This window comes from Oncorhynchus clarkii, chromosome 17 (assembly GCF_045791955.1).
Source record: "Oncorhynchus clarkii lewisi isolate Uvic-CL-2024 chromosome 17, UVic_Ocla_1.0, whole genome shotgun sequence".
Taxonomy (NCBI): domain Eukaryota; kingdom Metazoa; phylum Chordata; class Actinopteri; order Salmoniformes; family Salmonidae; genus Oncorhynchus; species Oncorhynchus clarkii.
The window spans coordinates 79,614,719-79,637,857 of NC_092163.1; the positions used below are offsets into that span (position 1 = coordinate 79,614,719).

At 45.8% G+C, this 23,139-nt stretch overlaps 1 protein-coding gene across 3 annotated transcripts in view; it reads right to left on the minus strand.

Annotated features, from left to right (window-relative positions):
- Window positions 1–5,482: 5,482 nt before the first annotated feature.
- Window positions 5,483–23,139, minus strand: part of LOC139371461 (poly(rC)-binding protein 2-like) — a 156,787-nt gene continuing 139,130 nt past the window's right edge. For all 3 annotated transcript variants that reach the window (XM_071111890.1, XM_071111888.1, XM_071111889.1), the window contains 2 exons: window positions 8,994–9,163; window positions 5,483–7,196 (listed from right to left, as the gene is read on the minus strand). In XM_071111890.1, coding sequence (XP_070967991.1) covers window positions 6,767–7,196; window positions 8,994–9,163 — 600 coding nt within the window. In that variant the 3' untranslated portion in view covers window positions 5,483–6,766. The remainder of the gene's footprint in view (window positions 7,197–8,993; window positions 9,164–23,139) is intronic.

A 23,139-nucleotide genomic window follows, 5' to 3' on the forward strand; every position in this document is an offset into this window, starting at 1 on the left:
ATAAAGTTATTCTAACAGGACAATAAAGTTATTCTAACAGGACAATAGAGTTATTCTAACAGGACAATAAAGTTATTCTCACAAGACAATAAAGTTATTCTAACAGGACAATAAAGTTATTCTAACAGGACAATAGAGTTATTCTAACAGGACAATAAAGTTATTCTCACAGGACAATAAAGTTATTCTAACAGGACAATAAAGTTATTCTCACAGGACAATAAAGTTATTCTAATTGAAATGGTTTGAATAGAACCGATATCATAGACTAGAGCTCATTCATGTGTTAGGTACTTCAAGAGAAAAAAGAGGAAAGGTAAAATGAAGTTGATCATTTTGATTTATTTATTAGAATGGGAAGATACAGAGAATCACAAAAACATCTGGTTGACTCAAATGACAGAACTTTTCCTGTGAGCAAAAAACAACAACAACTGTGATGGTATCTAATCAATAGAATATGTTGATACTGTGATGGTATCTAATCAATAGAATTATAATCAATAGAATATGTTGATACGTATTACTTGCCATGATAACGGAATCACTTTTGTTGAAATGCAATATTGTACCTTATTCATTTTCATTGAGTGGTTATAATGATGTACATGTGTTTTGTAAAGAGCTGGAATGACAATATTGCTGATCCCAGGGTTACAAAATTATGGTCTCTTTCTTTTTTTTTTATTCTCCCAAATTTCCCAAAAAATCCCGGTTGGAAGACTCCGGATTTCTTGCATATTCCCTTCCCATTCCAGGAGTCTTCCAATTTGGGATTTATGGAATTTTGGGAAGAGTTACCAGATGTTTACAACCTTAAATGATCTCCTGTATTCTCTCTCCTTCAGACAGTCAGTTCATTAGCCCTTTCCTATTCAGACAGTAGCATCTCAGTGCTACTATTCAGACAGTAGCATCTCAGTGCTACTATTCAGACAGTAGCATCTCAGTGCTACTATTCAGACAGTAGCATCTCAGTGCTACTATTCAGACAGTAGCATCTCAGTGCTACTATTCAGACAGTAGCATCTCAGTGCTACTATTCAGACAGTAGCATCTCAGTGCTACTATTCAGACAGTAGCATCTCAGTGCTACTATTCAGACAGTAGCATCTCAGTGCTACTATTCAGACAGTAGCATCTCAGTGCTACTATTCAGACAGTAGCATCTCAGTGCTACTATTCAGACAGTAGCATCTCAGTGCTACTATTCAGACAGTAGCATCTCAGTGCTACTATTCAGACAGTAGCATCTCAGTGCTACTATTCAGACAGTAGCATCTCAGTGCTACCATTCAGACAGTAGCATCTCAGTGCTACTATTCAGACAGTAGCATCTCAGTGCTACTATTCAGACAGTAGCATCTCAGTGCTACTATTCAGACAGTAGCATCTCAGTGCTACTATTCAGACAGTAGCATCTCAGTGCTACTATTCAGACAGTAGCATCTCAGTGCCATTCTGAGCTACACAGAAAAAAAAATACTTTGCTGAACCATCAAGCAAATGTTTTGCATAGACATCAATTTAAGTTGAACTCATGCAAATGGCCCACGGTGAGATACATTAGGAGAGAAGAGAGACACAAACAGTGGTGAGTCTGGGTTTTAACAACAACGTTCAATGGCACACTATGGGCCCTGGTCAAAAGTAGTGCACTATATAGGTTGCCATTTGGAACGTACACCATGAATGAGTGATTTCCAGTAAGTGTTCACAGTAAATTCCAGACACCATGAATGAGTGATTTCCAGTAAGTGTCCACAGTAAATTCAGTACACCATGAATGAGTGATTTCTAGTAAGTGTTCACAGTAAATTCCATACACCATGAATGAGTGATTTCCAGTAAGTGTCCACAGTAATTGATTTCCTGTAAATTCCATACACCTTACATCATCTGGGTTTATAAAAATTAGTGAGTTCATACAGTGTATACGGCATATTTATAAAAACCAACGCAAACCGTCTCTATGCGAGAATTACCCAGCCCCCCCCTCTACAACTGTCCTGCTGTCCTGTCCTGTCTGTCTCTATGCGAGAATTACCCAGCCCCCCCCTCTACAACTGTCCTGCTGTCCTGTCCTGTCTGTCTCTATGCGAGAATTACCCAGCCCCCCCCTCTACAACTGTCCTGCTGTCCTGTCTGTCTCTATGTGAGAATTACCCAGCCCCCCCTCTACAACTGTCCTGCTGTCCTGTCCTAATGTCCTGACCTGCTGTTCTGTCCTGCCTGTCTCTATGTAGATACTGTCCTGCTGTCCTGTCCTGCCGGTCTCTATGTAGATACTGTACAGCTGTCCTGTCCTACTGTCCTGTCCTGCTGTCCTGTCCTGCTGTCCTGTCCTGTCCTGCTGTCCTGCTGTCCTGTCCTGCTGTCCTGTCCTGCTGTAGATACTGTACAGCTGTCCTGCTGTCCTGTCTGTCTCTATGTAGATACTGTACAGCTGTCCTGCTGTCCTGTCCTGCTGTCCTGTCTGTCTCTATGTAGATACTCTACAGCTGTCCTGCTGTCCTGTTCTGCTGTCCTGTCCTGCTGTCCTGTCCTGCTGCCCTGTCCTGCTGTCCTGTCTGTCTCTATGTAGATACTCTACAGCTGTCCTGCTGTCCTGTCCTGCTGTCCTGTCCTGCTGTCCTGTCCTGCTGTCCTGTCCTGCTGCCCTGTCCTGCTGTCCTGTTCTGCTGTCCTGTCCTGCTGTCCTGTCCTGCTGTCCTGTCTGTCTCTATGTAGATACTCTACAGCTGTCCTGCTGTCCTGTCCTGCTGTCCTGTCCTGCTGTCCTGTCCTGCTGTCCTGTTCTGCTGTCCTGTTCTGCTGTCCTGTCCTGCTGTCCTGTCCTGCTGTCCTGTCCTGCTGTCCTGTTCTGCTGTCCTGTCCTGCTGTCCTGTCCTGCTGTCCTGTCCTGCTGTCCTGTCCTGCTGTCCTGTCTGTCTCTATGTAGATACTCTACAGCTGTCCTGCTGTCCTGTCCTGCTGTCCTGTCCTGCTGTCCTGTCCTGCTGTCCTGTTCTGCTGTCCTGTCTGTCTCTATGTAGATACTCTACAGCTGTCCTGTCCTGCTGTCCTGTCCTGCTGTCCTGTCTGTCTCTATGTAGATACTCTACAGCTGTCCTGTCCTGCTGTCCTGTCTGTCTCTATGTAGATACTCTACAGCTGTCCTGTCCTGTCCTGCTGTCCTGTCCTGTTGTCCTGTCTGTCTCTATGTAGATACTCTACAGCTGTCCTGCTGTCCTGTCCTGCTGTCCTGTCCTGCTGTCCTGTCTGTCTCTATGTAGATACTCTACAGCTGTCCTGTCCTGCTGTCCTGTCTGTCTCTATGTAGATACTCTACAGCTGTCCTGTCCTGTTGTCCTGTCTGTCTCTATGTAGATACTCTACAGCTGTCCTGTCCTGTCTGTCTCTATGTAGATACTCTACAGCTGTCCTGCTGTCCTGTCCTGCTGTCCTGTCCTGCTGTCCTGTCCTGCTGTCCTGTCCTGCTGTCCTGTCCTGCTGTCCTGTCCTGCTGTCCTGTCTGTCTCTATGTAGATACTGTACAGCTGTCCTGCTGTCCTGTCCTGCTGTCCTGTCTGTCTCTATGTAGATACTCTACAGCTGTTCTGCTGTCCTGTCCTGTGAGAGACGGAATCTAAAACAAAAATCCAGAAAATCACATTGTATGATTTTTAAGTAATTAATTTGCATTTTATTGCATGACATAAGTATTTGATCACCTACCAACCAGTAAGAATTCCGGCTCTCACAGACCTGTTAGTTTTTCTTTAAGAAGCCCTCCTGTTCTCCACTCATTACCTGTATTAACTGCACCTGTTTGAACTCGTTACCTGTACAAAAGACACCTGTCCACACACTCAATCAAACAGACTCCAACCTCTCCACAATGGCCAAGACCAGAGAGCTGTGTAAGGACATCAGGGATAAAATTGTAGACCTGCATAAGGCTGGGATGGGCTACAGGACAATAGGCAAGCAGCTTGGTGAGAAGGCAACAACTGTTGGCGCAATTATTAGAAAATGGAAGAAGTTCAAGATGACGGTCAATCACCCTCGGTCTGGGGCTCCATGCAAGATCTCACCTCGTGGGGCATCAATGATCATGAGGAAGGTGAGGGATCAGCCCAGAACTACACGGCAGGGCCTGGTCAATGACCTGAAGAGAGCTGGGACCACAGTCTCAAAGAAAACCATTAGTAACACACTATGCCGTCATGGATTAAAATCCTGCAGCGCACGCAAGGTCCCCCTGCTCAAGCCAGCGCATGTCCAGGCCCGTCAGAAGTTTGCCAATGACCATCTGGATGATCCAGAGGAGGAAGGGGAGAAGGTCATGTGGTCTGATGAGACAAAAATAGAGCTTTTTGGTCTAAACTCCACTCGCCGTGTTTGGAGGAAGAAGAAGGATGAGTACAACCCCAAGAACACCATCCCAACCGTGAAGCATGGAGGTGGAAAGATCATTCTTTGGGGATGCTTTTCTGCAAAGGGGACAGGACGACTGCACCGTATTGAGGGGAGGATGGATGGGGCCATGTATCGCGAGATCTTGGCCAACAACCTCCTTCCCTCAGTAAGAGCATTGAAGATGGGTCGTGGCTGGGTCTTCCAGCATGACAACGACCCGAAACACACAGCCAGGGCAACTAAGGAGTGGCTCCGTAAGAAGCATCTGAAGGTCCTGGAGTGGCCTAGCCAGTCTCCAGACCTGAACCCAATAGAAAATCTTTGGAGGGAGCTGAAAGTCCGTATTGCCCAGCAACAGCCCCGAAAGCTGAAGGATCTGGAGAAGGTCTGTATGGAGGAGTGGGCCAAAATCCCTGCTGCAGTGTGTGCAAACCTGGTCAAGAACTACAGGAAACGTATGATCTCTGTAATTGCAAACAAAGGTTTCTGTACCAAATATTAAGTTCTGCTTTTCTGATGTATCAAATACTAATGACATGCAATAAAATGCAAATTAATTACTTAAAAATCATACAATGTGATTTTCTGGATGTTTGTTTTAGATTCCGTCTCTCACAGTTGAAGGGTACCTATGATAAAAAATGACAGACCTCTACATGCTTTGTAAGTAGGAAAACCTGCAAAATCGGCAGTGTATCAAATACTTGTTCTCCCCACTGTCTATCGTCTGTGGTTATGTATGTCTATAGTCTGTGGTTATGTATGTCTATAGTCTGTGGTTATGTATGTCTATAGTCTGTGGTTATGTATGTCTATAGTCTGTGGTTATGTATCGAGTCTGTAGAGACCCAGTTTTTTTTATTTTAACACGTGTGTGTGTGTATGTGTGTGTTTGTGTATGTGTGTGTGTATGTTCAAGCTAACATGCAGCATTAATCTCTCACAAGAGTAGCTACCATGCGTGGCATCTTAGTTAGTGAGAAAAGCATCTCTCATCCCACAGACACATCCCAAGAGAGGTTTTGCTGCTTAAATCCCAGTAAGAAAGTTGGAAATACGCAGCTTTTATCATGTTAAATGTTTTAATAATATTGACATATCAGTTGTGGAAACACATTTTCTCTATTTAACAAAAACATAATGTTGTTAAAAAAAAAAAAAACAACAACAAAAACAACCTTGTTTTAGTAGAAGATACCACTTCTGTGGTGAGAGACAGGAGAAAATACCGTGTTAGAGTGGCCCTCGCCAGCAGTCTGGTCACCGTGTTAGAGTGGCCCTCGCCAGCAGTCTGGTCACCGTGTTAGAGTGGCCCTCGCCAGCAGTCTGGTCACCGTGTTAGAGTGGCCCTAGCCAGCAGTCTGGTCACCGTGTTAGAGTGGCCCTTGCCAGTAGTCTGGTCACCGTGTTAGAGTGGCCCTCGCCAGCAGTCTGGTCACCGTGTTAGAGTGGCCCTCGCCAGCAGTCTGGTCACCGAGTTAAAACTCAGGACAGGATGGAATAACTCATAATCTTAGCAGTAGTACTCGCTGCCATTTCCCCCCTCAAAAATCCAAAAAAATGTATCGTAAAAGTAATACTCGGCATAATAAATAAAATAAATTAAACAACACATTTCAAATAAAATATGACCAAAAACTCACAAAAAAACTTAATGCAAACGAGTGGTTAGATTTTTTTTTGTCTAGTCATTTTTTTAAACTTTTATTTTATTATTATTATTATTTTTTTTTTTACATCGTCCTTCAAAAAATCAAGGAGTTGAATACAGGAAGTAACCTAAACAGACATCATGTACTGTATAAAAAAGCTCATACGCACGTACAGTTGAGCATCACTCACCAGTGTTTTAATTTATAAACTCTTAGTGGGAATATTTCATCATTATCAATAATCAATCACAGCAGTACAGTAGAACGAATGGAAGGTTAGAAGAAGATAAAAATGGAAGTTAGGAATAGTCTATGTGTGCATCCCAAATGCCACCCTATTTTCCTATATAGCGCACTACTTTCAACCTGAACCTTATGTGCTCTGGACTAAAGTAGTGCAGGAATTAGGTTGTCATTTGGGACACAGGCTATGGCTTGATAGGTTTCCAAGACCTGACAACATAAATATAGCTATCTAAACGAGCCAATCAAACGTTCCTCCTAGTGGTTCACTATATAAGGGACAAAAAAAAAAAGCCTACAAAACATAATCAATCGAAAATGTCCATCTACAACCACATCATCAGGCAAGAAGAAAGAGAATGGAGGAGAACAAAAAAAACCCTGCTATTTCCTTCCCTCCATTCTTTTCCCCTTTTCTTTCTTGTCGTAGACGGAGGAGGTGAGATCTGGAGGGATGGAGACAGACGTCATCAGTACGGCGCAAACTTCTGTCTCTCTGGTTTCTTCCCGATCCCATTGGCGGAAGAAATCTTCGCCGTATAGATCTGGGCCTGAGCCTGAGCCTGAGCCTGAGCCTGGGCCTGGGCCTGGGCCTGGGCCTGAGCGGCGGCTGCATTGGCGGCAGGGTTGGATAAAGCCAGGTAGGGCATGGATTGGAGGGATTTCATGGATTGCATTCCGAGGAGGCTGGAGAGGGGGAGGGCCCCGTAGGGGTTGCCCATCATGGGGACTGCAGCGTGGGGGTGGGGGTGGGACATGCCGGGGCAGCCCATGGCAGCCAGGGTGGCAGCAGCAGCGGCTGAGGAGGAGGCGGGGGAGGGGGGTTGGGTGTAGGCCATGGTGAGGTCAGCAGAGGTCGACATGGAGGAAGACTGGGCGGTGGATTTGGCGGTCTCTAAACTGCACAGGGGGATAGGAGGAGGACGAAGGAGGTGGAGGGAGGGAGGGAGGGAGGGAGGGAAGGTGGAGAGAGAGAGGGGAGGGAGGGAGAGAGAGAGGGGAGGGAGGGAAGGTGGAGAGAGAGGGGAGGGAGGGTGGAGGGAGGGAGGAGGGAGGGAGGGATGAGGGAAGAGGAAAGGAGGGAAGGAGGGTGGAGGGAGAGAGGAAGGGAGGAGGGAGGGAAGAGGAAAGGAGGGAAGGAGAGAGGGAGGGAGGGAGGGACGAGGGAAGAGGAAAGGAGGGTGGAGGGAGAGAGGGAGGGAGGGAGGGAGGGAAGAGGAAAGGAGGGAAGGAGGAGTACCGGATGGAAACGGGTTAGAAGGTTAAATAAATAAAAGACATGTTAAAGAAAGTACAAATTAAATAAATTAAATAAAAGGAGATAAAAAAATGTGTGTTTTGCTGGAGGTTGCAACAGATTACTGGAGGGGGGGTCTTTAGGACTCTCATGTGGGGAGTGGATGCTATAAGTCAGGGTGATGGCTTGGGTAGGGGCTTGGGTAAGGGAAACAAATAAGTTCAAAGTCCATTAGGAATTTCCTTATTATTTTAAGATTTGATTTTACATATTGCATTTGTCAATATGTAAATAAATATATTGCATATTGCGAATGTATTGTCTGTGTGAATACAATGTGTAACTACTTACTAATATAGTGTAATTACTAATAGAACATGTAGGTTGTGTAATTCAGCATGGCTATAATGTGTTTTTTAGGATAGAAGAATGATGGAATGTTATGGTAGGAACCTTCTAGCCCTACAGTCCAATGTTTTGCACTTCGTACTTATAGGGCACTTTAACCTGTCAGATGCAACACCTGGAAGAGGCAGCGAGTGAACTGTCAACGCTCTAGTCGCTGTGTTGATCGGAGGCGAGAGGTCCTCAGAGAGCAGTCACGCAACATGAATAATCATCACAAGATTAAAAAATATTGTATTTAATCAGTGTGTTAATGCATCATTGTCATACAGACCAGGGTTCTTTCCTAATCATGTGACCTGACCAGTGTAATGAAAAAGGTGCCAGTACTCATTCTAATTTGACAGACATATTTGTAAGATATATTTTAGAGCCAATTCAATAAGGTGTTGGACTCAAACAGTGCTCTCTACCAGTGTGTACCGGCCCAACTCAAGCACTGCCAGGAAGTGGTCCAGTTGCTGGGGCTACAAGATAATGCATCTTATATCTTATCGCTTATATTGTTGTCCTGCTAGGTGGTGCTTTCTCTTACCAGGAGGTGGGAGAGGGAGAGGGAGGGTGGTGCTTTCTCTTACCAGGAGGTTGTGTTGGGTTAAGTTAATGGAGATGGTTGTTCCTGTGATGGTGATGTGTCTGTCGCTCTCCCTCTCTCCTCCCTATCCCCTCCCCTTCCCTCCTTCTCCTCTCCCTCTCTCTCTCCCTCTCTCCCTCCCTCCTTCTCCCTCCCCTCTCCCTCTCTACGCCTAGTGTGCTGTGCTCGGTGGTGGCAGAGCTTTGTCTTACCAGGAGGTGATGAGGTATTGGGCCAGGTTGATAGAGATGGGGGTCCCTGTGATGGTGATGTGTCTGTTGCTCTCCCTCTCTCCTCCCTATCCCCTTATCTCCCTCTCTCCCTCCCTCCTTCTCCCCTGCCTCTCCCCTCCCTCCTTCTCCCTCCCCTCTCCTCTCCTTCTCTCCTCCCTTTCCTCTCCCCTCCCTCCCTCCCTCCCTCGCTCCCTCTCCCTCTCTACACCTTGTGTGCTGTGCTCGGTGGTGGCAGAGCTTTGTCTTACCAGGAGGTGATGAGGTATTGGGCCAGGTTGATAGAGATGGGGGTCCCTGTGATGGTGACGGCTCTATCGCTGGTGCTGTCCAGCTGGCTACCTATCTTAATCTGAGCCCCTGACGCCTGGCGGATCTCATTGATCTTGGTTCCCTGACGCCCGATGATGGAGCCGATGAGCTGAAGGAGAGAGAGAGGAGAGAGAGAGGAGGTGAGAATGTGGGAGGAGACCTGTGTGTGTTTTGATCTTGGTTCCCTGACACCCGATGATGGAGCCGACGAGCTGAAGGAGAGAGAGAGGAGAGAGAGAGGAGGTGAGAATGTGGGAAGAGACCTGTGTGTGTTTTGATCTTGGTTCCCTGATGCCCGATGATGATCAGGTCAATGATGGAGCCAAGGAGAGAGGGAAGAAACGAGGACGCTTCACCAGACACTTGACAGATCACATCCTTATTACTAAAACCCCAAAGTATTGTTTTGACAATACTAAATGTCCAGGGTACACTTGAAAAACAGATGGCAATCTCAATGTGACTTCCCAGGATAAAACATACAGTACACCCTCTTCAACATATACAGTGTACAGTGCATTCAGGGAAGTATTCAGACCACTTTTTCCACATTTTCATTACATTACAGCCAAATTCAAAAATGTATTTAAAAAAATAATGTATCTCATCAATCTACACACAATACCCAATGATGACAAAGCAAAACACCTGTTGTTGATGTGCAATCTATATAAAAAAAAGAAACTGAAATATCACATTTACATAAGTATTCAGACCCTTTACTCAGTACTTTGTTGAAGCACCTTTGGCAGTGATTACAGCCTCGAATGTTCTTTGGTATGATGCTACAAGCTTGGCACACCTGTATTTGGGGAGTTTCTCCCAATCTTCTCTGCAGATCCTCTCAAGCTCTGTCAGGTTGGATAGAGAGCATTGCTGCACAGCTATTTTCAAGTCTCTCCAGAGATGGGAGATTGGGTTCAAGTCTGGGCTCTGGCTGGGCCACCCAAGGACATTCAGAGACTTGTCTCGAAGCCACTCCTGCGTTGTCTGTGTGCTTTGGGTTGTTGTCCGGTTGGAAGGTGAACTTTCACCCCAGTCTGAGGTTCTGAATGCTCTGGAGCCGGTTTTCATCAAGAATCTTGTTTCTCATGGTCTGAGAGTCTTTATGTGCCTTTTGGCAAACTCCAAGCGGGCTGTCACGTGCCTTTTACTGAGGAGTGGCTTCCGTCTGGCCACTCTACCATAAAGGCCTGATTGGTGGAGTGCTGCAGAGATTGTTGTCCTTCTGGAAGGTTCTCCCATCTCCACAGAGGAACTCTGGAGCTCTGTCAGAGTGACCATCGGGTTCTTGGTCACCTCCCTGACACAGGCCCTTCTCCCAGGCCTATTGCTCAGTTTGGCCGGGCGGCCAGCTCTAGGAAGAGTCTTGGTGGTTCCAAACTTCTTCCATTTAAGAATGATGGAGGCCACTGTGTTTTTGGTGAACTTTGAATGCTACAGACATTTTTTGGTACCTTTCCCCAGATCTGTGCCTCAACACAATCTTGTCTTGGAGCTCTAAGGACAATTCCTTCGACCTCATGACGTTTTTTTTGTTCTGACCTGCACTGTCAGGTGTGCACCTGAGCTCAATTTCGAGCCTCATAGCAAAGTGTCTGAATACTTATGTAAATAAGGTATTTCTGCTTTTTATTTTTAATAAATTAGCAACATTTTCAAAAAAACTGTTTTCGCTTTGTCATTACGGGATATTGTGTGTAGACTGCAGAGAATAGTTGGGTTTTTAATTTTTTACATCCATTTTAGAAAAAGGCTGTAACATAACAAAATGTAGAACAATTCAAGGGGTCTGAATACTTTCCAAATGCACTGTAGATGAAAAATAAATGAGAAGGTTTGTGTATCATGGAAACATTGTCTTGAGCATGGTTTAAAAAAAAACATGCGCTCCCTCCAATCCCCACAGTTTGTGTCTCAGCGCATAACACATCTACCAAGGAAAAGCGAATAACCTTCGAAAATCAGGGGTCAATTCCAGTAGCTTGTAAAGCATTCCAATCTGTACACTACCTCCAGCTACTCTAGCTGCTACTGCCCATAGATCCCTCGCCTATACCCCTGGAAGGTAAGTGACTATTGATTTCTTACCAAGGTAACTTCACAAGTGTATTTGCTTCCTGGACACGAGTCAGTCTAGTGTTTCTGTTTAGTGAGTCAGTCTAGTATTTCTGTTTAGTGAGTCAGACTAGTGTTTCTGTTTAGTGAGTCAGACTAGTGTTTCTGTTTAGCGAGTCAGTCTAGTGTTTCTGTTTAGTGAGTCAGACTAGTGTTTCTGTTTAGCGAGTCAGTCTAGTGTTTCTGTTTAGCGAGTCAGTCTAGTGTTTCTGTTTAGTGAGTCAGTCTAGTGTTTCTGTTTAGCGAGTCAGTCTAGTGTTTCTGTTTAGCGAGTCAGTCTAGTGTTTCTGTTTAGTGAGTCAGACTAGTGTTTCTGTTTAGTGAGTCAGACTAGTGTTTCTGTTTAGCGAGTCAGTCTAGTGTTTCTGTTTAGCGAGTCAGTCTAGTGTTTCTGTTTAGTGAGTCAGACTAGTGTTTCTGTTTAGTGAGTCAGACTAGTGTTTCTGTTTAGCGAGTCAGTCTAGTGTTTCTGTTTAGCGAGTCAGTCTAGTGTTTCTGTTTAGCGAGTCAGTCTAGTGTTTCTGTTTAGCGAGTCAGTCTAGTATTTCTGTTTAGCGAGTCAGTCTAGTGTTTCTGTTTAGCGAGTCAGTCTAGTATTTCTGTTTAGTGAGTCAGTCTAGTATTTCTGTTTAGTGAGTCAGTCTAGTATTTCTGTTTAGTGAGTCAGACTAGTGTTTCTGTTTAGTGAGTCAGACTAGTGTTTCTGTTCAGTGAGTCAGTCGAGTATTTCTGTTTAGTGAGTCAGTCTAGTATTTCTGTTCAGTGAGTCAGACTAGTGTTTCTGTTCAGTGGGTCGGACTGGTGTTTCTGTTCAGTGGGTCAGACTAGTGTTTCTGTTCAGTGGGTCAGACTAGTGTTTCTGTTCAGTGGGTCAGACTAGTGTTTCTGTTTAGTGAGTTAGACTAGTATTTCTGTTTAGTGAGTCAGACTAGTGTTTCTGTTCAGTGAGTCAGATTAGTGTTTCTGTTCAGTGAGTCAGATTAGTGTTTCTGTTCAGTGGGTCAGACTAGTGTTTCTGTTCAGTGAGTCAGATTAGTGTTTCTGTTCAGTGAGTCAGATTAGTGTTTCTGTTCAGTGGGTCAGACTAGTGTTTCTGTTCAGTGAGTCAGATTAGTGTTTCTGTTCAGTGGGTCAGACTAGTGTTTCTGTTCAGTGGGTAATAGAAATGCAATTGGAAACAAACAGCAGAAATGTAAAATGAGGGATAGCATGTGACTAGTAGTGGCTTAGTTACATTCAAATCAAATCGCTTTTTAGCAGACACTTTATCCAAAGCGACTTACAGTACAGTGAGTTCATTGTTGTAAGTATACACTCAGTGGCCAGTTTATTAGGTACATCATCCCGTTCACAAAAAAAATTGATCACTCTTACAGACAGTGAGTCACGTAACAGTGGCTTGCTATATAAAGCAGGCAGACAGGCATCAAGGCATTCAGTTACTGTTTGATTGAACTTTAGAATGGGCAGAACGAGTGACGTAAGTGAGTTTGAGCGTGGAATGTTCTTCGGTTCCAGTGACTCAGAAACAGCGGGCCTCCTGGGCTTTTCACGCACGACAGTGTCTCAGAAACAGCGGGCCTCCTGGGCTTTTCACGCACGACAGTGTCTCAGAAACAGCGGGCCTCCTGGGCTTTTCACACACGACAGTGTCTCAGAAACAGCGGGTCTCCTGGGCTTTTCAGGCACGACAATGTAGAGGGTTTACAAAGAACGGTGAGACGAACAAGCTGCAGTCCTGTGGGTGAAAATAGCTTGTTGATGAGAGGTTGAAAGATGGGCTATTGACAGCAGATGACCACACCAGGTTCGTCGGTCCTTGTCACGGATTGGCTATTGACAGCAGATGACCACACCAGGTTCGTCGGTCCTTGTCACGGATTGGCTATTGACAGCAGATGACCACACCAGGTTCGTCGGTCCTTGTCACGGATTGGCTATTTGACAGCAGATGACCACACCAGGTTCGTCGGTCCTTGTCACGGATTGGCTATTGACAGCAGATGACCACACCAGGTTCGTCGGTCCTTGTCACGGATTGGCTATTGACAGCAGATGACCACACCAGGTTCGTCGGTCCTTGTCACGGATTGGCTATTGACAGCAGATGACCACACCAGGTTCGTCGGTCCTTGTCACGGATTGGCTATTTGACAGCAGATGACCACACCAGGTTCGTCGGTCCTTGTCACGGATTGGCTATTGACAGCAGATGAACACACCAGGTTCGTCGGTCCTTGTCACGGATTGGCTATTGACAGCAGATGACCACACCAGGTTCGTCGGTCCTTGTCACGGATTGGCTATTGACAGCAGATGACCACACCAGGTTCCACTCCTATCAGCTATAAACAAGAAGAAGCGACTCCAACACCGAACAATTGAGAAGTGGAAAAACATTGCCTTGTTCCAGACGAATCTCGGTTCCTGTTGCGTCATGCTGATGGCAGAGTCAGGATTTGACTTAAGCGACATGAGTCCATGGCCCCATCCTGCTTGGTGTCAACGGTACAGGCTGGTGGCGCAATGGTGTGGGAGGTCCCATGATGGCGATTAAGCAACGTTTCTATGCCCCAAAGAATTCACACTGTGATTGTGGCTGACCTAATAAACTAGTCACTGAGTGATTTTTGCTGATCTAATAAACTAGTCACTGAGTGATTGTGGCTGACCTAATAAACTAGTCACTGAGTGATTGTGGCTGATCTAATAAACTGGTCACTGAGTGATTGTGGCTGACCTAATAAACTAGTCACTGAGTGATTGTGGCTGATCTAATAAACTGGTCACTGAGTGATTGTGGCTGACCTAATAAACTAGTCACTGAGTGATTGTGGCTGACCTAATAAACTAGTCACTGAGTGATTGTGGCTGATCTAATAAACTGGTCACTGAGTGATTGTGGCTGACCTAATAAACTAGTCACTGAGTGATTGTGGCTGATCTAATAAACTGGTCACTGAGTGATTGTGGCTGACCTAATAAACTAGTCACTGAGTGATTGTGGCTGATCTAATAAACTAGTCACTGAGTGATTGTGGCTGACCTAATAAAATGGACACTGATTGATTGTGGCTGATCTAATAAACTAGTCACTGAGTGATTGTGGCTGACCTAATAAACGAGTCACTGAGTGATTGTGGCTGATCTAATAAACTGGCCCCTGAGTGATTGTGGCTGACCTAATAAACTAGTCACTGAGTGATTGTGGCTGACCTAATAAACTAGTCACTGAGTGATTGTGGCTGACCTAATAAACTAGTCACTGAGTGATTGTGGCTGACCTAATAAACTAGTCACTGAGTGATTTTTGCTGATCTAATAAACTAGGGGCGGCAGGGTAGCCTAGTGGTTAGAGCGTTGGACTAGTAACCGGAAGGTTGCAAGTTCAAACCCCCGAGCTGACAAGGTACAAATCTGTCGTTCTGCCCCTGAACAGGCAGTTAACCCACTGTTCCTAGGCCGTCATTGAAAATAAGAATTTGTTCTTAACTGACTTGCCTAGTAAAATAAAGGTAAAATAAATAAAAAAATTGTGGCTGATCTAATAAACTAGTCACTGAGTGATTGTGGCTGATCTAATAAACTAGTCACTGAGTGATTGTGGCTGATCTAATAAACTAGTCACTGAGTGATTGTGGCTGATCTAATAAACTGGCCACTGAGTGATTGAAGCCAACAGGGTCATCCATCCATCAATGGTTATACTCCTCTGTAAACTGGTCATCTCTGTGTACCCATTGCAAAACCCACTGGTTGATGCTTATTTATAAAACCCTGTTAGGCCTCACTCCCCCCTATCTGAGATATCTACTGCAGCCCTCCTCCTCCACACACAACACCCATTCTGCCAGTCACATTCTGTTAAAGGTCCTCAAAGCACACACATCCCTGGGTCGTTCCTCTCTTCAGTTCGCTGCAGCTAGCGACTGGAACGAGCTGCAACAAACACTTAAACTGGACAGTTTTATCTCAATCTCTTCATTCAAAGACTCAAATATGGACACTCTTACTGACAGTTGTGCTGTTGACTGTGCCCAATAATGTTTGTACCATGTTTTGTGCTGCTATGTTGTGTTGCTATGATGTTGTTGTTATGTTGTGTTCCTACCATGTTGTTGTTATGTTGTGTTGCTACCATGTTGTTGTTATGTTGTGTTGCTACCATGTTGTTGTTATGTTGTGTTGCTACCATGTTGTGTTGCTATGATGTTGTTGTTATTTTGTGTTGCTACCATGTTGTTGTTATGTTGTGTTGCTACCATGCGGTTGTTATGTTGTGTTGCTACCATGTTGTTGTCATGTTGTGTTGCTACCATGCGGTTGTTATGTTGTGTTGCTACCATGTTGTTGTTATGTTGTGTTGCTACCATGTTGTTGTTAAAGTTGTGTTGCTACCATGCTGTTGTTATGTTGTGTTGCTACCATGTTGTTGTTAAAGTTGTGTTGCTACCATGCTGTTGTTATGTTGTGTTGCTACCATGTTGTTGTTATATTGTGTTGCTACCATGTTGTTGTTATATTGTGTTGCTACCATGCTGTTGTTATGTTGTGTTGCTACCATGTTGTTGTTCTGTTGTGTTAATACCATGTTGTGTTGCTACCATGTTGTGTTGCTACCATGTTGTGTTGCTACCATGTTGTTGTTATGTTGTGTTGCTACCATATTGTGTTGCTACCATGTTGATGTTATGTTGTGTTGCTACCATATTGTGTTGCTACCATGTTGTTGTTATATTGTGTTGCTACCATGTTATTGTTATGTTGTGTTGCTACCATATTGTGTTGCTACCATGTTGATGTTATATTGTGTTGCTACCATGTTGTTGTTATATTGTGTTGCTACCATGTTGATGTTATATTGTGTTGCTACCATGTTGTTGTTATATTGTATTGCTACCATGTTGTTGTTATATTGTGTTGTGTTGTTTATGTAGTGGAGTGGTGTCTCTCTTTATGTAGTGGAGTGGTGTCTCTCTTTATGTAGTGGAGTGGTGTCTCTCTTTATGTAGTGGAGTGGTGTCTCTCTTTATGTAGTGTTGTGGTGTCTCTCTTTATGTAGTGTTGTGGTGTCTCTCTTTATGTAGTGGAGTGGTGTCTCTCTTTATGTAGTGGAGTGGTGTCTTTCTTTATGTAGTGGAGTGGTGTCTCTCTTTATGTAGTGGAGTGGTGTCTCTCTTTATGTAGTGGAGTGGTGTCTCTCTTTATGTAGTGGAGTGGTGTCTCTCTTTATGTAGTGGAGTGGTGTCTCTCTTTATGTAGTGGAGTGGTGTCTCTCTTTATGTAGTGGAGTGGTGTCTCTCTTTATGTAGTGGAGTGGTGTCTCTCTTTATGTAGTGGAGTGGTGTCTCTCTTTATGTAGTGGAGTGGTGTCTCTCTTTATGTAGTGGAGTGGTGTCTCTCTTTATGTAGTGGAGTGGTGTCTCTCTTTATGTAGTGGAGTGGTGTCTCTTTATGTAGTGGAGTGGTGTCTCTCTTTATGTAGTGGAGTGGTGTCTCTCTTTATGTAGTGGAGTGGTGTCTCTCTTGTCATGATGTGTGTTTTGTTCTATATCTTTTTATTTTTTTATTTTTTTTAATCCCAGCCCCCGTCGCCGTAGGAGGCCTTTTGTCTTTTGGTAGTGTCAGTAAGAATTTGTTCTTAATTGACTTGCCTAGTTAAATAAAGGTTAAATATATATATTTTTTTAAATAATCACTAGTCTTGTTTGGAACAATATATCACAGCTCTCAACTTAAACTACAACAGGTTCTGCAGCCTGACTCATCTTCCCGTCTCTGCTCTGGGATCGTCTAGTGTTCCTGTAGTCTGGTTCTGCTGTGTCCTGTCTGTGTGATCTCATCCTTCTGTCTCTGCTCTGGGATCGTCTAGTGTTCCTGTAGTCTGGTTCTGCTGTGTCCTGTCTGTGTGATCTCATCCTTCTGTCTCTGCTCTGGGATCGTCTAGTGTTCCTGTAGTCTGGTTCTGCTGTGTCCTGTCTGTGTGATCTCATCCTTCTGTCTCTGCTCTGGGATCGTCTAGTGTTCCTGTAGTCTGGGTTCTGCTGTGTCCTGTCTGTGTGTTCTCATCTTCCTGTCTCTGCTCTGGGATCGTCTAGTGTTCCTGTAGTCTGGTTCTGCTGTGTCCTGTCTGTGTGATCTCATCCTTCTGTCTCTGCTCTGGGATCGTCTAGTGTTCCTGTAGTCTGGGTTCTGCTGTGTCCTGTCTGTGTGTTCTCATCTTCCTGTCTCTGCTCTGGGATCGTCTAGTGTTCCTGTAGTCTGGTTCTGCTGTGTCCTGTCTGTGTGATCTCATCCTTCTGTCTCTGCTCTGGGATCGTCTAGTGTTCCTGTAGTCTGGGTTCTGCTGTGTCCTGTCTGTGTGTTCTCATCTTCCTGTCTCTGCTCTGGGATCGTCTAGTGTTCCTGTAGTCTGGTTCTGCTGTGTCCTGTCTGTGTGTTCTCATCCTTCTGTCTCTGCTCTGGGATCGTCTAGACAGCATCCTAGTGTTCTGTCTCTGCTCTGTCCTGTCTGTGTGAGCTCATCCTTCTGTCTCTGCTCTGGGATCGTCTAGTGTTCCTGTAGTCTGGGTTCTGCTGTGTCCTGTCTGTGTGTTTCTCTGGTGTGTGTGTGTTCTCTTGTCTGGTTATTCTCAGTGACAGCAGAGGGCATAGATACGGGGATCTGTCAAAGACAGCCAAGCGCAGTGTCAGAGATCAGGGCCAGACCTGACAAGTACCATTTTGAAATATTTAAAATTCTTGTAGTGTTTGATCTAGTCTAACTTGAGTGATCTAGTCCCACCCACTCGTAGCACGCGCTCCAGCAGGTATATTGCACTGGTCATCTTCAAAGCCAACACTTCCTTTGGCCGCCTTTCCTTCCAGTTCTCTGCTGCCAATGACTGAAGCTGGAGACTCATATCTCCCTCTCTAACATTAAGCACCAGCTGTCAGAGCCCATCAATGCACCTGTACACATCCCATCTGTAAATAGCCCACCCAACTACCTCATCCCCATATTGTTACTTATCCTCTTGCTCTTTTGCACCCCAGTATCTCTACTTGCACATCATCATCTGCACATCCATCCCCACAGTGTTAATGCTAAATTGTAATTATTTTCGCCTCTATGGCTAATTTATTGCCTACCTCCCTACTCTTCTACATAGATTTTTCTAATTTTTCTATTTATTTATTTTTGTTATTGACTGTACGTTTGTTTATGTGTAACTCGGTTCTTGTTGTTTTTGTCGCACTGCTATGCTTTATCTTGGCCAAGTCGCAGTTGTAAATGAGAACTTGTTCTCAACTAGCCTACCTGGTTAAATAAAGGTGGGGGAAAAAATAGTCTAACCGGAGTGATCTAGTCTAACTGGAGTGATCTAGTCTAACCGGAGTGATCTAGTCTAACCGGAGTGATCTAGTCTAACCGGAGTGATCTAGTCTAACCGGAGTGATCTAGTCTAATTGGAGTGATCTAGTCTAACCGGAGTGATCTAGTCTAACCGGAGTGATCTAGTCTACCCGGAGTGATCTAGTCTAACCGGAGTGATCTAGTCTAACCGGAGTGATCTAGTCTAATTGGAGTGATCTAGTCTAATTGGAGTGATCTAGTCTAACCGGAGTGACCTAGTCTAACCGGAGTGATCTAGTCTAATTGGAGTGATCTAGTCTAATTGGAGTGATCTAGTCTAATTGGAGTGATCTAGTCTAATTGGAGTGATCTAGTCTAACCGGAGTGATCTAGTCTAACCGGAGTGATCTAGTCTAATTGGAGTGATCTAGTCTAACCGGAGTGATCTAGTCTAACCGGAGTGATCTAGTCTAACCGGAGTGATCTAGTCTAATTGGAGTGATCTAGTCTAACCAGAGTGATCTAGTCTAACCGGAGTGATCTAGTCTAACCGGAGTGATCTAGTCTAACAGCAGTGATCTAGTCTAACAGGAGTGATCTAGTCTAACCGGAGTGATCTAGTCTAACCGGAGTGATCTAGTCTAACCGGAGTGATCTAGTCTAACAGGAGTGATCTAGTCTAACCGGAGTGATCTAGTCTAACCGGAGTGATCTAGTCTAACCGGAGTGATCTAGTCTAACCGGAGTGATCTAGTCTAACAGGAGTGATCTAGTCTAACCGGAGTGATCTAGTCTAATTGGAGTGATCTAGTCTAACCGGAGTGATCTAGTCTAATTAGAGTGCCAGCTGCTAGGTGCGTGAGAGGTTTTTGCACTTTTGCAACTACTCTATTGTTCTCATTGGTGCCAGTCAAGCCCAGATATTTCACTATTTGAAATGACAAAAAAAAAAGATTTCAAAAAGGTTATTTGAACCCAGGTCTGAGAGGAAGCCCCGCACAGCGTCAGTGTCAGGGTAGAGGGCCTTTGTAGAGAGAGGGGGCCCTGATGTCAGGAGTGAGGCCCCTGATCTAGAGAGAGCCCTATGTCTCTGTGTCTCAAATTACACCCTATTCCCTATGTAGTGCACTACTTTTTTACCAGGACTCATAGGGCTCTGATCAAAAGTAGTGTGCTATATGGGGGATAGGGTTCCATTTGGGATACAAGACTCCCTGTCATGTCTGAGGCCTGGACAGTGATGAAGTGACACCAACATGGATGTGTTGGCAGGTCGGCATGCTGAGCTAAAGGACAGACCTCCTTTTCATCTCCTTTTGTTCTCCCCTCACTCGCTCTCCTCTCTCCCTCCCTCCGTCCTTCTCCCATCCTCCTTCCCTCCCTCTGCCTCCCTCCCTCCTCTCCTCTCTCTCCCATCCTCCTTCCCTCCCTCCCTCTGCCTCCCTCCCTCCCTCCCTCCCTCCTCTCCTCTCTCTCCCATCCTCCTTCCCTCCCTCTGCTTCCCTCCCTCCTCTCTCTCCCATCCTCCTTGCCTCCCTCCCTCCTCTCCTCTCTCCCCTCCTTTCCCCCACTGTGGTCTATTAATGGCCTGCTGATTATTTGGGGGGACTAAGCTAAGTGCCCACAGACAAGTACCAGGTCAAAACCACTTTGTCTGTGTGACTGTTAGCTCCCAACCCGTCCCCATATTACCGTATAGCACAGGACTCAGTTGATCTCGTTCTGATGTTAAAGAGGTGGAAAAAAACGGGGTTATTTTGGGCGGATTCCCTGCTGCAGTTGTAATGTGAAACGGCTTATGATGTGGAGCTGGTGGACACACACACACACACACGCACACGCACGCGCACGCATTCACACACGCACACGCACACGCACGCACGCACGCACACACACACACACACACACACACACACACACACACACACACACACACACACACACGCACGCACAGCCCCACCCCAAATAAAGCCCTTCCAGGCCTTTAGGACATTCTCAGCAGCGCGTGCCTGTCGGGCTTATTGTCTCAATGCCTCTGTGCTCCAGTCTCTCTGTGTCTCTCTCTCTCTCTCTCTCTCTCTCTCTCTCTCTCTCTCTCACTCCCCCATCTTTCCCACTCTCTCACTTTCTCCTCGTTCCCTCTCTCGTTCCCTCTCTCTCTCTTTCTCCTCGTTCCCTCGTTCCCTCTCTACCTTATTCCTATTCATATTGTTCTCCTTCTGATAGAAAGGGGTTTTGGTGGAGAGACATTGAGTTGCGACCTTATCTAACACGATTAGAAACTTTATCCATCAAGGTTTTGAGGCATGTTAGAACATGGAATCTTTAATGCGAAGGGCCCTCTGTAATGGAAGTCCACGGAAACAATGACAGAATGCCAAACAAAGAGAACGTTACCATCCCTCAAATCCTTCTTCTGTTCTTTCGTTTTTCTCTCAAAGCGTATTGGAGGAGAGGATCCAAGGTCCCTTCCTCTGACTTACGACCTACAATGAGCTTTGAGAGGAATTGAGGAAATAAGGACGGCCGAATGCAAGGATTTGACAGCTAGAAACATTTTCAGACACAGACGATATATTAACAACGTGGGACAAAAGTAACGCTGTCTATATAAATATTCAGAGTCTCAATTACAATGATCTAAAATCCACACCCCTCCTTTCATTTTAGATAGACGTTCATCCTCATCTTCCCTGTCCTGACGTTCATCCTGCCCTGACGTTCATCCTGCCCTGACGTTCATCCTGTCCTGACGTTCATCCTGTCCTGATGTTCATCCTGTCCTGACGTTCATCCTGTCCTGACGTTCATCCTCATCCTCCCTGTCCTGACGTTCATCCTGTCCTGACGTTCATCCTGTCCCGACGTTCATCCTGTCCTGACGTTCATCCTGTCCTGACGTTCATCCTGCCCTGACGTTCATCCTGCCCTGACGTTCATCCTGTCCTGACGTTCATCCTGCCCTGACGTTCATCCTGTCCTGACGTTCATCCTGCCCTGACGTTTATCCTGACCTGACGTTTATCCTGCCCTGAAGTTCATCCTGTCCTGACGTTCATCCTCATCCTCCCTGTCCTGATATTTATCCTGCCCTGACGTTCATCCTGTCCTGACGTTCATTGTGTCCTGACGTTGATCCTGCCCTGACGTTGATCCTCATCCTCCCTGTCCTGACGTTCATCCTCATCCTCCCTGTCCTGATATTTATCCTGCCCTGACGTTCATCCTGTCCTGACGTTCATCCTATCCTGACGTTGATCCTCATCCTCCCTGTCCTGACGTTGATCCTCATCCTCCCTGTCCTGACGTTCATCCTGTTCTGACGTTGATCCTGCCCTGACATTTATCCTGCCCTGACTTTTATCCTGTCCTGACGTTCATCCTGCCCTGATGTTCATCCTGCCCTGACGTTCATCCTGTCCTGACGTTCATCCTGCCCTGAAGTTCATCCTGTCCTGACGTTCATCCTGTCCTGACGTTCATCCTGCCCTGACGTTCTCCCTGCCCTGACGTTCATCCTGCCCTGACGTTCATCCTGCCCTGACGTTCATCCTGTCCTGATGTTCATCCTGCCCTGACGTTCATCCTGTCCTGACATTCATCCTCATCCTCCCTGTCCTGATGTTCATCCTCATCCTCCCTGCCCTGACGTTTATCCTGTCTTGACGTTCATCCTCATCCTCCCTGTCCTGACGTTCATCCTCATCCTCCCTGCCCTGACGTTTATCCTATCCTGACGTTGATCCTCATCCTCCCTGTCCTGACGTTCATCCTGTCCTGATGTTTATCCTCATCCTCCCTGCCCTGACGTTCATCCTCATCCTCCCTGTCCTGACGTTCATCCTGCCCTGACGTTCATCCTGCCCTGACGTTCATCCTGTCCTGACGTTCATCCTGTCCTGACGTTCATCCTGTCCTGACGTTCATCCTCATCCTCCCTGTCCTGACGTTCATCCTGTCCTGACGTTCATCCTGTCCCGACGTTCATCCTGTCCTGACGTTCATCCTGTCCTGACGTTCATCCTGCCCTGACGTTCATCCTGCCCTGACGTTCATCCTGTCCTGACGTTCATCCTGCCCTGACGTTCATCCTGTCCTGACGTTCATCCTGCCCTGACGTTTATCCTGACCTGACGTTTATCCTGCCCTGAAGTTCATCCTGTCCTGACGTTCATCCTCATCCTCCCTGTCCTGATATTTATCCTGCCCTGACGTTCATCCTGTCCTGACGTTCATTGTGTCCTGACGTTGATCCTGCCCTGACGTTGATCCTCATCCTCCCTGTCCTGACGTTCATCCTCATCCTCCCTGTCCTGATATTTATCCTGCCCTGACGTTCATCCTGTCCTGACGTTCATCCTATCCTGACGTTGATCCTCATCCTCCCTGTCCTGACGTTGATCCTCATCCTCCCTGTCCTGACGTTCATCCTGTTCTGACGTTGATCCTGCCCTGACATTTATCCTGCCCTGACTTTTATCCTGTCCTGACGTTCATCCTGCCCTGATGTTCATCCTGCCCTGACGTTCATCCTGTCCTGACGTTCATCCTGCCCTGAAGTTCATCCTGTCCTGACGTTCATCCTGTCCTGACGTTCATCCTGCCCTGACGTTCACCCTGCCCTGACGTTC